We start from the raw sequence: 17,295 nt of genomic DNA on the forward strand, positions 1-17,295 counted from the left end.
CCAATAATAGCATGTCCTGAAACATTTTATTCCTGTTATACCAAAATAATTTTGGTATACAATATAACATTCTTTTTACTCATTTAGAGTTAAGTTTAATGCTGTGGTATGTTTAGTTCTTGTTATCACTTATGCTATAACAGCTACACAGCTGTTCCCTCAACAGACTCTTTTTTTTTTTCTCTCTTGAAGTTTTATAAGACAAAAAAAAAAATTGCAGCTTGTCATTTTACAGCAACAGACACTTTGCAGTTTTGGAAAACAAAGTAAAGTTATATTCACACATACAGCGGTTTTATCACTGAAAGACACCAGTCACTGTATTATGAAGCTACCAGTAGGCGCTCCCACTACTGCTTTCCATAGTAACATCTATCAACTAGCATTCCACTTTGGGCAACAAACCAGTTTTTTTGCTGTTAAAATGAAATTTTGGAGGGAGAGTGTTTGTATACAAAATTCACCAGTGTATATATATGCTTCGTATACTACGAGATGAAGGATAAGCACGGTGTGCTTATATGTGTGCCACGAAACAATTCAGACCCGTCGGAAGCATGGATCATGGATCACATGCGCTCTACTGTCTTCACCCCCGTAGGTAGTCGCCGCACCAAGTTGCTCCAAATGTGCATAAACTTAGACTTTTCTCAACTTTGTCATGCCTGTGGACACGCCCACACCTAGTCTCCTGTCGCTTTGCTGCTTTGATGTATGTGTGAACGTACCTTTACAGCTTTGCATCTGGATGTTATTCATGCTGGTGACCCCTTTGAAAAATGCCTAATAAATGTTTCCTCACCAGAAATGTCATCATATTAGTGACTACACACAAAAATCCATCTACGTGGAGTGTCCACCAAGTCCCTGTGTAAGCCATTACTATAGAAATGATAACGTATAAGAGTGCGTGCATTATTTTAAACCTTGCTCCTGGAAGCATTATCAGAGCTGCTGTTATAGGAGGTTAATGAACAGCTTCTGACCAGTCAGATTCGAGAATTCAACAGTGTTGTGGTATAAACCGTATTCAAACACAAGAAATTCCATATGTTCCAAAACTTTTTTACTGGCAAATATAGATTTACAGAAGAGCGTGAACCTCAGTGCACTCATGCCAGTTATCGCTGTTATTGGTTTGGCAAACATTCTCTGATATCATAGAAAACATTTAATAAGAGGTAACCTATGTTCTAAATTAACAAATGATCATGCTCAAGCTAATCGTGCCGATGCATTTTCATGAACAAGTTTTCATATAACACACTTCTGCTTTGGATCAAAACTGCTCCGATGATATTTAAAATGGTAAAGCCAAAATAAACAGCTAGCTCTTTCCCGTGTTTCTGTATTATAATCATCTGTTTTAGTTGGAACTTGAGTTTGGCTATATATAGAGTCTAGACTGATGTCATATTAATACCTGTGGCATTAACAGCATGATGTGAGTTTAATCATTTAGGACACATTGCTCAGAGCAATCTATGTATGCGTAAATGGGCTTCTTTGTAAGGCAAGAAAATATATCTAAATATCTTGCATTTTAGAGGAATTCCATCAAGCATAAATAGAGGATAATAAACATGACTACCATGGCAAAGAAGTCCCTTGTAAGTGCACTTAGTACATAAAACTATACTAATGTGCTTCACAGATTTTTACAGAAATACACTTTTGCCCTTCAACAGATTTTGCTGAACACACTAGTAAGTAGTAACTAATAAGATGAGTCACACAGATGTACTGTGACTAATCACATAATTCATATGGGATCTTTACATGTCATATGCCATGTTTCACATGTAGACATTTGAAATACAGTGCATGTGTTTTTAGTTTTCCATGTGTAACATTTTTTCTTCAATTATATTCACATGTTTAGTTTTCACATTTTTGTCCAAAGTGTCTGTAGTGTATGAACGGGTGTGTGAATGTGTATGTGATTGTGCCCTGCGATGGACTGGCACCCCATCCAGGGTGTCCCTTGCCTTGTGCCCGACGGCTCCCTGAGGTTCCCCACACACCATGAAGGATAAGTGGTATAGAAGCTGAATGGAAGTTTTCACATGTAGGACACGTTAAGTTTTCACATGTAAGTGCTTTTATTGCTCACATATTATTCACATGATGTAGTAACTCGCATTATTTTTTAGTGGCATATTATTATTATGAACTGACTATTATAGTGTAATAGTTTATTATATGTATATAATATATGTAGTATGTATAGTAATATTATTGTGTCATATGATTAACACATTTCCTGTTTCTAATATTGACCTTCATAGTTTCTTAACATTTAACATCAGATCACACATTATACCACATACTGTACATGTCTATATTTCATATTACACCATACTGAAAGCTTTTCTATATTCAGCCTAAATGATGTCAGGGATTAGTTCATCCATGTGCTCAGATCTCACTGCTGAGTTACAGATCAAAAGTCCCCCATGGTACAGAGTACTGGACATTTGGCACGGACGCCTGTACTGCTAGATCTGCTGTAGTGCTTCAAAGCCATGTACTGTTCCACCTGCAGGTAAATCACAGCATGATGCTTTTACCTGGAGAATGAGACATCTGTTTATCTCCTGGGACACCTGAACACTTTACACTGTCCTATTATCACTGTAACATATGAAATGACCTGATATGTTCTCTTTATTTGTCTATAATATTTAAGTATTTACAGCAGGCATTTAACCAAAGAGTATTTATGTTTTTATTGAAGCAAAAAAAGGTTATTCAACCCCATCACCCATGTGAAAAACTAATTGCCCCCTTAAACTAAAAATCTGGTTGTGCCACCTTTAGCAGCAACAACGGCAACCAAGTGCTTCCGATAACTGGAGATCAGGCTTTCACAGTGCTGTGGTGGAATTTTGGCCTAGTCGTCTTTACAGAACTGTTTTAGTTCAGCCACATTGGAGGGTTTTCGAGTATGAACTGTCAAGGTCAAGGTCCTGCCACAGCATCTCGAATTGGTTCAAGTCTGGACTTTGACTACGCCACCACAAAACTTTAAATTAGCTTTTTTTGAGCCATTCTGAGGTGGACTTACTCCTGTGCTTATGATCATTGTCTTGCTGCATAATCCAGTTGTGATTGAGTTTCAACTTACGGACTGAAGACCAGACATTCTCCTTTAGGAGAATTCATGTTTCCCTCAATTATTGCAAGTTGCCCAGGCCCTGAAGCAGCAAAGTATCCTCATGCCATCACACTCCTCCACCATGCTTGACCGTAGGTATGAGGTTCTTTTTGTGGAATTCAGTGTTTGGTTTATGCCAGAAGTAATGGGACCCCTGTCTTCCAAACAGTTCCACTCTCGACTCATCAGTCCACAGAACATTCTCCCAAAAGGTTTGAGGATCATCAAGGTGTGTTTTGGCAAAATTCAGACGAGTCTTAATGTTCTTCTGGGGTAGCAGTGGTTTTCACGTCGCTATGCTTCCATGGATGCCATTTTTGCCCAGTGTCTTTCTGATAGTGGAGTCATGAACTGTGACCTTTATTGATGCAAGAGAGGCCTGTAGATCGTTTTATGCTGTTCTTGGCTCTTTTGTAACTTGCTGGATGAGTAGTTGCTGTTCTCTTGGAGGAGTTTTGGAAGGTCAGCCACTTCTGGGAAGGTTCACTACAGTGCTGAGTTTTTCCATTTGGAGATAATGACTCTCACTGTGGTTCTTTGGAGTCCCAGAGCCTTTGAAATAGCTTTGTAACCCCTTCCCAGAGCTTCCAAGAGCTTAATGTTCAACAGGTAATGTTCCCATCAAACCTCAAAATGGGGGAATAAATGTGATCTCAGTGACTTTGGTGGTATGGATATTGGTGCCAGATGGTGCCAGTCTTTCTCCTTGGATTTGTACACACAACAGTCTCTAAAGTTTACACAGAGTGGTGCAGAAAACAAACAAACAAAAAAACATCCAAATGAATCACAGTACTCCAGGAAGAGATGCCTTGTTGATTAGGGAAGCCAGAATCTTCCTAGCGAGACAGGAAGGCTAAGGAAACTCAAATAACCGCTCTTTACAATCGTGGTGAGCAGAAAAGCAGCTCAGGATGCACAACACGTCAGACCTTAAGAAACATGACCACATTGGATTCCATTCCTATCAGCCAAGAACAGGAGAATGAGGCTACAGTGACAACTGCCTAGTTTCAGTGAATCTGCAGCACTGAAAAACAAAATTGTTAAAAAATAAATAATAATAATAATTACATTTTAAAAAAGCGTTTTCTTCAGATTCGTGCCTTGCTTCTCCTTCACTGAACATTGTGAAACATATATAATATTTCTATAAAATAACTAATAACAAACTAACTAGTGTAATCGAAAACTTTAGATTTCAAATAGAACTTGAAAATATTTTAAATGAAATTGAAATGAAAAAAAAAATATCTAAAATTGACACTGACCAAGAGACTGGCAGAAGTGCGTGAGAGCTTCTAAGTCACACATCATGCATTCTGAGTACTGAGAACACGGCCACGTCTGCTCAATAGTCTACTGATATTCTGTAGAGTTTACTGTAGCTGCAGTTCCCGTTGGCCATGAGTAATGTGACATGAAGAGTGCAAAACTTTGGAGCGAACAGTTCAGCATGAATAAGAGCCTTGTTAAGTTCAAGTTAGGTGTGTCATTAAGTCATACCTGAAGTAAGAGTATAAAAAGGCACTGGAGTTCCTCATCTTACTCCACGAAAGCTAATAGTATTTTAAGTAGTGTGGCATAATGACTTACATCAGTACAGCATAATTAGGTCATATTTGTGGGGGAAAAAAATGGCCAAACCTAGTGTGTTTATTAAAGGTAGAATACCCTGTAAAGGCTCATTCACAATGCAGTGTGATGGTTTTTTTTTTAGTGTCATTATCCATTCCCGTATTTTACTTCGTCTTTCTTTATCACAGTGTACCATTATATCACTGTAATGAGGAAGCATGACACATGCAATGAAATTGAGAGAGAGAGAGTGTGTGTGTGTGTGTGGGGGGGGGGGGGGGGGGGGATTGGAGAGGACAGAAACAAGAGCTGTTCTGTTTCTTGTGAGATTGCCATCTGTGGGTTAACAGCTAGTTATGATGTCTGTGTCGGTCTACGCCAAAGCAGATTACTTATCTGAACTGCCGTTAAGCGATGAGAGCATTTTTGTTTCGTTTCCAGGAAGGAAGTCGAGAGTCTGGTCTTCATGTAAATTGAAAAGCACTTTGGCCACATGATCAGTTTACCTCATCAGTAATGGAGTGGAATGGCAAGGTGGGCCACTCTACAGAGAGAAGACACCTACTTAAAGACAAACAGGTTGAATGATACATGTTCAGCTTTTAATTGTACACTCTGGTATAATGAATTACACCGTTGTTACATGGTTTCTACACACTGTGCTCGTCAAGAAATCCGAGACAAACTGCAAATCGTTTACCACCACCACCTGCCCCTACCTCACCTAGTCCCAGCTGAAATAGCACATGAGAAACACACTTTCCTTCTCTAACAAAACACCCTCAATGAGTCTTTACCCGATCATAGAGATGCCATCCACCTTTCTTTTTTTTTTTACTCTGGAGCCTGGAGGTTGACTTACCTCCTGTTTTCCAAATGGAAATTTAACAAACTTAACTTGGCTTAATATAGTATTCAAATGGCCCTTAGAATAGCAGTGGGGATTCAACCAAGAGCTAATGGTTAAGAGAAGTCAAGGAAGGCATTTTAAAATAGCATTGGAATGCAGCTTTGGTCTTTGCAGCTATATCTGAATGTACTGATTATCTCAAAGTGAACTCACATTCCTGATACTAAATTAAAGACCAAATCTATCCAAATTGATCAAGAAGTCAACTTCAGAAAAAGACCCCACACCACAAGGATGATTCTGCATGACTTGGCACAAGTCTTCTATTAGTGCCGTGGCTGCAGTTCGGGCATGTGACCTTTTTGGGTGGCATTTGTGCCAGCGCCATGTCGGCGGGCATGGACGTCAGCAAGGCCACAGTCTGCTGTGCCATGTGGAGGCCCAGATGTATCAGGCGGAATAATCCACACTCACACACTCATAAAAGTGCCCATCTGGCCCCATGTGCACACACTAAGCCTAAAGAACACACAGTCCATGCTGGCATGGACTCACCAGAGACTCACACTCTATAGCAGGAGACTCTTCCTTTTCCTCTGATGCTCACTGCTGCTGTTTTTGTTGTGGCATTACCCAACCTCAGTGGCCAATTGGCACTTGATCCACACCCACACACACGCACTCACCATGGAAAGACAGTGAGCCACAGTGCAGGATATCATAGAGGTCTGGCACAGGAGGAAGCCCACTGAGACAGGAAGTGCCACTGAGATACCAAATAAAAAGGATCCATTTATATCGCAGCTGCTGTGAGTGCACACAGATAAAGTCAAGGGCTCGCTGACTGCCCTCGGGCCACTCTCCCTGCCCTCTTATCGTTCTGCTGAAGGATGGTATTACTCGAGTCCGAAATGAAACAAAACACAAAGAAATATATCCTCTGCCCTCTTTTAGCCATGTGCCAATTAACCAACTGACTTAGCTTTCTGATATATAAACCTCTCCATGCACGGCCATTTACTTAACAGTGTTTGATAAATAGTTTAACTCAATTTCATGCATGACCATGTTCCAGTTGCTGTGAAGCAGAAAAAAAAGCGCCATGCAATATAAAATAATACTTTATTTCTCAATATCACAGTCAAATGAGAGTGGTATCCCCAACAAATACCGGGTAAGCAATATAAAAGTGAAAACATATGACTTTACAACTTACACCATATATTTTACTGCCAATAGCCGAAAATTGAATTTCCACTGCTGCCAATAACAGAAAATTAAATTTACATGACCGCATTCATGGAGAAGTATAATCACTGTTTTTAAAAGAAAAGCAAAATTTGAAACCGACCCTAAACAGCATGCTGCATATTATTTTACATTAGTTAATGTAGGAATGTAACAAGATATTAAGCGTATGAAGACTGTTTCTCAATAAACAAAAACAGTTCTTTATAAAGTGGCACGGAACTGTGGAATTATTAATATCATAATGAGAAACAACACAACACTTGGTTTACTATCATTCTTAACAAATGTAATTAAGAGTAAAGGTCAAGTCTCACTGAGCGTAGTTCAGAAGCGAATCACATCTGCTGAAAAATAACTGCATATGTCTTGTTGTTTTTTTTTTTTCTTATGCAGAGTCTATTTTTTAAATTGTGCACGTAAGTGATAGATGACTGTATTCCTGTACTATTCCTCTATAGTAGTAGCAGATGCTAATCACACAGTAACTGTGGGACCTGACTGATAAAGTCCTTTTTGGGGCTTGACTGAATGTAAGAGATGTGTGCTAGAACAGGCAGATAGGAGCAAGTGATCGTAGAGGACGCTTAGAAAAAGTAAAAATGCGTTTTTAAAAGATTGTTTGTGTTTTTAAAATTTATTTTATAATTAAAACAAACAAACAAACAAACAAACAAAGAAAAAACCAACAACAACAATGTAATGAGCTGCTTGATGGTGCAGTGGGGAGTGTTGCAGCCTCACAGCTCCAGGGTCCCCGGTTTCAATCCTAAACTCAGGTTACTGTCTGTGCTATGTTTCTGTGCATGTTCTCCCTGGGTCAGCATGGGTTTAGTCCCATAACTCCCCAAAACATGCCAGTCGGTTGACTGTTTAAGGTGAATTGCCCCTGGGTGTGAATGTGTGCGTGTGTACGTTGCCCTGTGATGGACCGGCGTCCCATCCGAGGTGTATTCCTGCCTCATGCTCAGTGCTCCCAGGTTCCACCACAACCCGAATCAGGCTGAAGTGGTTACTGACGGTGAGAAAACTAATGTAATAAAAATATACAAAATGTTTTCTTGCAAAAAGAGACTGAATGTGTTAGCTTGCCAATGTGCCAGTTCAGGGAATGTGGTGTGACCATAGATTACTAGGTCCATGAGATTACACCCCCACCCCCCTTTTTGCAAAGGAATTCAGACTAATTCCTCTGCATGCACAGTTTCCTCGGTTTGTAACCTGCCTGTAATATTTTCTAATGAACACAAACACTATTTCTGAAAACATAAGAACTTTAAACCATAGAGACCTTGAATAAATCATGAATGAATGAACAAATAAAAAATAGAGTAATCAGCAAACCTGTACAAACCAGATTTGTGTTCACTGTTATTTAAAACGTTGCCACTCGTTTTGCCTTAGATAGATATTTGGCTTCTGAATCAACAACCCCTGAATACACAGTACAATAAAATATCTTTTATAATTGTAGTATACTAACCAGTGCTGATAGCTTTTGCACATCTGTCTTTTTTTTTTTTTTTTTTTAAATGTATTTTTCGAACACCAAATCTGCCGCAAATTATTGTTCGCATTTAAAGTAAGGGGGGGTTTAAAGTTAGGTTATTTATTAATTTATTTATTTATTTTTAAAAGTAATGGGGTTTTTACTGAATGATACTGAAACCTTACTATCACTCTTTGTACCACAAACTTCATATCTGAGCACTCACTCCCTCGTGCATGAGAGTAAATAGACTGCAGGATGCCAGTCTATATCAATATCAGTCAATATTACACAATCAGGTCAGTATCCATCCATCCATCCAGTTTCTATACCGCTTATCCTACTGTGTCACGGGGAAACCTGGAGCTTATCCCAGGGAGTATAGGGCACAAGGCGGGGTACACCCTGGACAGGGTGCCAATCCATCGCAGGGCACACTCACATAGACATTCACACACCTATTCATACACTACGGACACTTTGGACACGCCAATCAGTCTACCATGCATGTCTTTGGACTGGGGGAGGAAACCGGAGTACCCGGAGGAAACCCCCGCAGCACGGGGAGAACATGCAAACTCCACTCACACAGGGCTGTGGCGGGAATCGACCCCCCGACCCTGGAGGTGTGAGGCGAACGTGCTAACCGCTAGGCCACTGTGCGCCTCAGGTCATTATCTCTCGAGCAAAAACAAAATCGCAAGAAATGTAAATTAATGTAAAATTTACTGATAATCAAAGATTGCAGAGTTGTCAGAAAAGACAGCTATTGTGTCTTGTCATTAAACTTTAAGGAATTAAAGTGGTCAGTATCATGATCAGTGGGGAACTGGACGAACACCTGCTCATGCCACGCCTTACACTTATGTGACAAGTCTGGACGGAGTTCTCAGTAACTCTTTTAAATGTGACAAGTGCAATCAACAAATACAACATTTGAACCTAACACATGCAACTTTTTATAAACATACATGCTGCCCTCAACTACAAAGGCAAGGAGTGATTCACCACATGCTTCTTACCAGTGAGAATACATCAGACTCGTTTGATCAAGCAATAATAACTCATTAAGAAAGAGCTTGCTAAGCCAAATCAGGTGTGCTTCTGGTTGGAATGAAATTCTGGACCAACACCAGCCATGTTTGGATAGCATCTGACTTTGGCTTTAACCCAATTCAAGTGCAACAAGAGAGGAAATAGGCAAACATCAAAGCCAGAAGCGTCTTATATCCTTCCACACAACAGATATTGAAGCAATGTTAACAACACATATGCTACACTTTGAATGGTTAAAGTCAGCGTAAGGGTCAAGTGAAATTCAACAAAATTGTTCTCAATCATTATTCACATTCCTTTGAATTCCATGTGAGACCGGGTAAGTGATGCCCGGCTGCTTGCGCCAGGTTGCTACTGCTGACAAGCAGCCATCAGGGCAGCAGGCAGACACACCATCCTGTCCAGAAGTTAAATGAATCACTGCGAGTCAATCTGCTTCGCCTTTTCCACCACAAGGCTGCTTTTCCACTGCCAGAGGACATCTGCCTTGTGGTTCTGACCTCTGACCCCAGCCTCCTGCTCCTCCTCTAGGTTCCGAGGTTGAAGATTGAAGGATGCCCGCTGTGCTTTCCGGAAATATTTGGTGACATAGCAGAATAAGAGCCTTAGAAGAGAGAGAGAGAGAGAGAGAGAGAGAGAAAAAACTTAAGTCACAAATAAAGTGGATAGGATGAAAGGAAACTTGTGGGCATGTAAGGGTTTTATTGCAGTGTTCAATACAAGCAAGAAAAAAAATACGTTTCTTTATATAGTTATGCTTTCTTTCTATAAGGCTCCATGTAGAACGCTCTAGAGATTAAATAAGAAATGTATTTCCTCAAACACAGCATGGAGCATTTGATCTCTGGATGGAGATCCGAGCTGGCCAATCTAAGAGCGCTTTTCCTAGATGAGCAGATCCGTTTGAAATATCACACAAACTGTCACCCTGACACATTTAATTGGTTAAATAATTAAGGAAAATGGAAGGTGTTTGAGATAAAAAAAATAAAAAGAAAGGTAGCAAATTGAATGCGAATCTGATTGAAACACTTTTAAGGTGAGGTGTTCATTTATGAGGTGATATTAAAGTGTAAACTTTGAACCTTTTGAACTTTTCCAATGCAAAGGCAAACACATGGAGAAAAAAAATGCTTTGTGGGAAATTAGTGCACGCATACATGGAAGTGTCAATCATACTTAAATCATGTATATATCAAAGATTAAAAAGAAAACAAAAACTTATCTTGTATTTGTATTTTAATTAATTAATTAATTAATTGGGTTTTTTTTGTTGTTTGTTTTTAACGGCCTCTGGGATTACCGCAGATATAATATATGTGATTATCACAAATTGACATATTTCTCTGTACTGGGAAAAGAATGATAATAACTTCACTGTAAAAAAAAAAAAAAAAAAAAAAAAAAAATGCTGTAAATTTTTACTTCAACTTAATTAACCCAAGTATCAATTAATAAGAACCACCCTAAAAGAGGAATCTTCAACTGAAATTTTTAATTATGTAATATCTTCGAGCCAGTTCACTGTCTTACGCTCAGCTGGTCAGTGCACTAGTAAGGTCATGTACAGAATTGCCATGTCATCAGTTATAGTGACACGAGTCACCTTGGTGTCTCATGAGGGCCTCCATATCTAAGTATTTTTCACTGAGAGATTCATTACAACAGTCATTCACTCCGGCAATCAAGAACATCTCGGTTTTGGAGAGCCAGGCCACTACAGGTTGCCAGGCAACCTGAAACAAAGAAACAGAGATGTAGAGATGGAGGGGTGCCATTTGGATGTGATCGTTCTTAGGTTACAGTTCAATCTGAGCACTCTGATGAAGCGTTTACCCCCAGCAGGACAGACACTGATGGGGAAAGAACACCATGGCACCTTATTGAACAATGACTGTCCAGCGGATGTTCTCGGTCATAGAGGTGCAGGGACTTGTGACAATTGATTCTCACTTGATTAAGTAAGAAATTTTCTGATAGTACTGAAGAGTGATTAGCAGGCACATGGTCTCACTGCTATATATAGACATCTAGGGTCAAAAGTATTCTTTCCTGCTTTTGGAATGTGTTTTTCTGTTTATGTTTCTGATAATAAAGGCCCTATAAAAATGCATTAAAGACTTCCTACTGATTCTAGACAATAACAGCAAGACAAAATGACAAACAGCTAATGCCAGAGCAAGAGGGCATTTAATTCGAAATACAAAATCATCTGTCCTTCAGAAGAGGATATCATTAAACAGAACTTTCTCACATTTCTGATCAAAAGTGTTTGCCGAAGTGAACAGACAATATAATTGGAATCACAGACCAAATCAGGCAATGTTCTGAAGTTATTTTTAAGCTGTTATTTGCAGCTATCTGGTCTGATCGTGCAGTTCTGTAATGAAGGTCTGCAGGGACAAAGCAGAACTCCATTTGTGCTGAATTGAAAAACACATTTTGTGTTCTTAACGGTAACCAAGCTGTCAGCAGATAAGGAAGTTCACAGTATCGTCTCGCTGGTAATCCATCTTGCCATCTCACCATCGCTCCCGTTGTATTTTCTTTCCAAACAGCTTGAAAATATGGCTTGGGGCCTTTGCCCAAATGTCACTCCCAATGATTTCTCCAAATGTTTCTGCCATAAAAGAAATGACAACTAAAATGGACACCCGGAACAGTGGGATATGTTGTGTTAAAAGCCAAATTAGGAATGCGTTTGTTGTAAGAAATCCCAAGTAAACCACTGTTCAGGTTTAATCATTTTCATTGGACCACAGTTGTGTTCAATCAGTGTTGAGCTGCCATTGTTCAATGCCTCATGCTGTAAATTTGTATGCAATTCTCTGTGTTTCTCTATACAGTTAATTTACTAGTGTGAAAATATATAGGCAATGTACAGGACAGGATTATTTGAGGTTAAAACGGTGAGGACTCACTGGACGATCAATATGTTTCCAAGCTTAATATGACACAAGCATGTATTTCTTTTGTTTATAAGCATAACTCCTGCAGGCCTGAACTGGATTCGCTTTGACAGAAAACCTTGTGCATGCAGCAATTCTTCTCTAGGGAAGTCGCTCTGGATCTGTTGTGTTGTGACCTCACTCAAGCAAGATGCTTGTTGACTGCTTGTTTTTTTTTTCCCTACGTGTCATACAGATTTGAGTCGTTTACAACGGGTTGCTCAGCCTTCATATCCTGCACTGTTTACACAAACTCAAGTAGCATTATCAAACAGCAACTGAGATGGCACGGTAAACTTGATGTGGCAGATCGTCCAAGATTGGAAAGCATAGAATAAGAGAAGCCTGGCTCCCTGACGAAAGCAGACAGAAAACTGCCACAGGACGTTCATTGTGCATAACCAGCAAGTCCAGTGACATTTGTCAGGGTCGAGCTCTCTTCCCAACTGCCATCATCAGTGTTTCATCGCTCTTTTCATCCCCTCCTCCTTTTTTCCTCACTGTCACAGTGAGTCGAGACTCACAAAGAAGAGCTCTCAAACCCCACACCCACCCACTTTCCCTCCCCTTCCCAACTGAGAAGCATTCCAGTGCACATTGTCATTGCCTAGAGCCTGGAATATCTCATTATGCCGCATGAGATTTATTAAAATAGATTATGGAAATGTTAATTAACTCATTAATTACATTATTTAAGCAGCAGTGACAGATAAGGCGGTGAGCATTATTGGGGGGGGGGGGGGTGTGTAAATGAAACAGGAGGATGGCATTGATGTCGAGTGTGTGCATGCAGTGTGGTCTAGTCTGTATGTTGTTGTAAAAGAGCTGATTGCTGATGAGATGCACTAATAACAGGCCAGTCAAGCTTCTCCATTGGAACCTGGAAGCATGCTGCCCTCTATATGTCTTCATTCTCACACTAGGAAAAAACAGACCCTAAGTATTAACTGATGAAGAGTAAATTTCTGCAAATGGTATTAGCGACAACAACAAAAACTTGAGAAGCAAAAAATTCACACAGTCAGTCTATTCTGGTCATTCCATAAGTGAAAACACTTAAACGGTGGGGTCAGTGAGACTTTTTGTACAATATATATATATGTGTGTGTGTGTGTGTGTGTGTGTGTGTGTGTGTGTGTGTGTGTGTAGAAAACATTTTTTGTATTTGTAGCTGCTACAGGTACTGTAAAAGGGAGATAGACATGAATATTGTGGACCAATCAGTACAGGGTGGCATCTATACTTGCATATTAATCATCTTTATGAATTATGGATTCAATCGGGATTCTTAGCTTCATAACTACGTATCCTCTCTGATAGGGAGACATTTTATAGGGCTCCATAAAGAACCTTTTAAAGGTTCCATCTGTAGTGTGAAGAAGTGGGAGGCAGGATAGGAGTACAAAAACTCAACATGAGCTTTATTTAGGCGAATCGAAGAATCATTGTCAAAAGCAAGAACAAGAGTCACACCACAGGCAAACGGCAACAAACTAAAACGATCCACGATTGTAAGACAAGGGTCAAGATCCAGGATACAGTATGCTATACAGTACATATATATATATATATATATATATATATATATATATATATATATATATATATATATATATATATATATATATATAAACAAAGGCAGTAAGGAATCACAAATTAGACTTTGCAAAAAGACAAAGAAACAGAGAAAAAGAAACACACTAGTCAATGAGCTAACACAAAACAGGTAAAGACAACTGGGTAACACATCAATGACAACACAGGGGCACAGATGGGACTAGAACAGAAACAAAGGCACATTGTAACCAAAAGCACATGACACGAACCCAACACAAAACAAAAAAGCAAACGCAAGAAGGATAATTTGTGACACCATCTTATGGAACAAATTGAAGAACACTTGCTGTGGAAGGCTGAAAGAACATCATTCAACCTAACTGATTTGTCTGGGTTCAGAAAACAGGCCATGGCACATTACAGTTAGTTAGAGGTCAAAATCTTTAATTGCTCTTATCTGTTAGGAACAAGGTGTGTTCTAACAGCAGAGTTTCTAACAGAATGATCACAAGCCCTAAGGAAAGTCTGACTCTTGGTTATTCAGTGATAACAAGACAACAGCGACGCTAAACACAAGTTTAAAGACCAAAACATGTGGCAGTGTTGGAGATAAAGCAGATTTTGCTAGCACATGCACACTATAAAGAAAATAGGGACATCCTACTTGTCAGGAAGGGGAAGAAAAGATACCGGTAGCATTCTACAAACAGTTGGAATGAGTGGAATAACTTTTTAATACACAATTTTAATATCCCCTGCCTGGAGACAAAAGCTGTGCTCTATTGTATTTCCCTCAATTAATAACCTGCTACAACAAATTAATAGGCATCTCTGCTTCCTAAAAGAAACTGAATAAGAATACACAGCATGGAAAGGTCAGGAGGAAGGCTGTTTTCGTGTTTTCTCTTAAATGCTTGTCTGCGAGCACTTTTCCAAAGGTTAAGATGTCATAAGCACGGAAGGATGCTGTGCTAAGGAAGAGGGGTGGTGCGTGTGTGTCACAGTGATTGAGACACACTGTGACAACGGGCAGTAGGACACTGGAATGCTGGCATGGCTTCTACGTGGCACACACACACACACACACACACACACACACACACACACACACAGAGGAGATACTACTGCAAAGACCACATTGCTAACTAGGAAATCCTATTAGGCAGGGAGAATTTTACCATGACTTGGTGAGTAAATGATTAAATGTATTGGCTGAACAAATTTTTTAACCGCAGTTTGCAGAATAGTTTGGATTTATAAGCAACCAACTGACTGTATAAAATTGTTCAGAATGAACACAGAGCATATCTGATCTGCAGTCCAGTCCACATCAGATGTTGCTCATAATAATAAAGTACAGTATATAAGTATTAGGGATATAACCTTGTTCAAATACATTGTTGTTGTTGTTGTTTTTTTGTTTTTTTTTTATAAAAAAAAGCTTGCCATAAAGGCTAATAGCGAATCTGCCTAGAGGTGTGGATCGAGACTAGAATTCCAAAGGATGCAACAAAAACACTGTGCGAGCAGGAGGTTTTTTTACTTTCATGCATTCAATCAGTCAACTTCAGTTGAGACCAATTATGAGTGAGAGTTATGTAGTTGAGATTGAGGAACTGTCAAAGCCAGAATTCATAGAACATGCTGACAGTACTGACATTTCAACCACTGGGTTTCTCAGCGGTTTCCAGTTTTTCTGGGGGATTAATGGTAGGGTTCATATTTAATAATTTAAAAAAAATAACTTCCAGTTTAGGCCACACCCACTTCTATTACTGTCATGAAAAGAACAAATTAAACAATGTGTCTGCCCAAACAGAAATACAGACTAGCTCAGTGTGTGAAAACAGACACTCATGAGGTATATTATATATGCTGAAAGAAAAATTAAATGGTGATACATATCAAATGTATTTATTTTTTATCGACCCACCTGTATATTGACACCAAAATGCAAAACTACTCATCCTTTGTTTTCTACTAGCTCATAATACCCATATTCATGGACTCAAAACATAAAACACACCTAAGTTGCCACAAAGGTAACCATAAATTGTTATTGCTGAGTGAATTTTATTCGCTTTGGTCTGACCGCTGCTTTAACTGAAAAAGCAGAAAAACATATATATATATATAAAAACTTGTAAATGCTATAATTACACCAAAAATTTTGGCACATATGGTCAGAAACCTTTAGGAGGCTTGGGGGTCCCAAAACTTTAGAGGAACAATTTATGACACAAAAACAAAAACTTAGATTAACACTAGCATACCAGCCTAATTATGACCTAATTTGACCTAGGTCTTTCTCAGGCCCCATGCCACATTAGGTTCATTGGTAATCAACCTTGAACTGACTTAGGGGGTTTAGACCCAACCAGAATTACGATTAAACAGAGATCTCTTCACCCGGTGGAGTAAAAGGCAGGTGAATACAGGCTGTAATGGTGTGGTAAGTTAAAGTTGAGTAAAAAGCTAACATTTTGCAGCTAGCTATTTTGTTTTGGGTTTTTTTTTTTTTTTCAGCTGTGAGTGACATTTTCTCCATTTTGTTTTTCTTTTTTTTTCTTTTCCAGAAGGAAAAGACCACATTCTGCTCTCTTGTTTACAATTGGCTCTATTTTCCAAGGTTCCTAAATCCTCATTGTTAAAATTCATCTGAAGGAACCTAAATGAAAAGCTAAATGAACTATTACTTCAAGTAGAGTTTTCACATTCCCATGTCTTTAACCAAGTTTTTTTTTTTTTTTTTAGTCGGGCAAATTAATTTTCATTCAGAGCCAAAACCAGTCACTTTCAAAACAGCACATACATTTGCAGTCACATAGAGACATCAGCTAGTCCCAGTGTTCACATGGGCATGAAGAATAGACGAAAACATACATACATACATATATATATATATATATAAAAACAAAACTTGCATGTAAAAAAACTCCCTTGCTATTAATTAGGAGAGGTGAAATAAGCTTTTCGTACACACTACGATGGCTGTTAATTTGCATCAAGTGTCTCTGGGGAACAATGCATTGGTAGCACTTACTGCACTCCATCAGACAAATACAGCGCAAACAGAACTGTATCCTTCATAGTTGATTCTAATTAGTTGTGCAGCTGAACTGTAATGTTGTACCAGCAACACGGGCGCCGTCCATGGGAGGGTATTGGGTCATTCACCCCCCAGGAAACTAAAGTTGGGTGTTGGCAATCGAAGTAAATAAAAGCTGCACATGGCACAATAATCCAAAAAACATTCAATGTTCAATTAAGTCTTTGAAATAAATTCACTATCATCCCAAATATTTCTATAAAAAAAACAATCTTTTAGCAATCATTTTAAAACATTCCGCAATAATTCTCATTTCTATATCCACACGTATGGTGTTTAAACAGAATAATTAATTAAGAGTGC

The 17,295-nt window shown here is 39.0% G+C and overlaps 1 protein-coding gene across 3 annotated transcripts in view; it reads right to left on the reverse strand.

The window, feature by feature from the left end:
- Positions 1–9,414: 9,414 nt before the first annotated feature.
- Positions 9,415–17,295, reverse strand: part of LOC128614866 (uncharacterized) — a 125,907-nt gene continuing 118,026 nt past the window's right edge. For 2 of the 3 annotated variants that reach the window (XM_053636515.1, XM_053636512.1), the window contains one exon: positions 9,415–9,982. In XM_053636515.1, the coding sequence (XP_053492490.1) occupies positions 9,796–9,982 (187 nt within the window). In that variant the 3' untranslated portion in view covers positions 9,415–9,795. The remainder of the gene's footprint in view (positions 9,983–17,295) is intronic. The other variant, XM_053636514.1, reaches the window with a different exon arrangement.

The sequence above is a fragment of the Ictalurus furcatus genome, chromosome 11 (assembly GCF_023375685.1).
Source record: "Ictalurus furcatus strain D&B chromosome 11, Billie_1.0, whole genome shotgun sequence".
Taxonomy (NCBI): domain Eukaryota; kingdom Metazoa; phylum Chordata; class Actinopteri; order Siluriformes; family Ictaluridae; genus Ictalurus; species Ictalurus furcatus.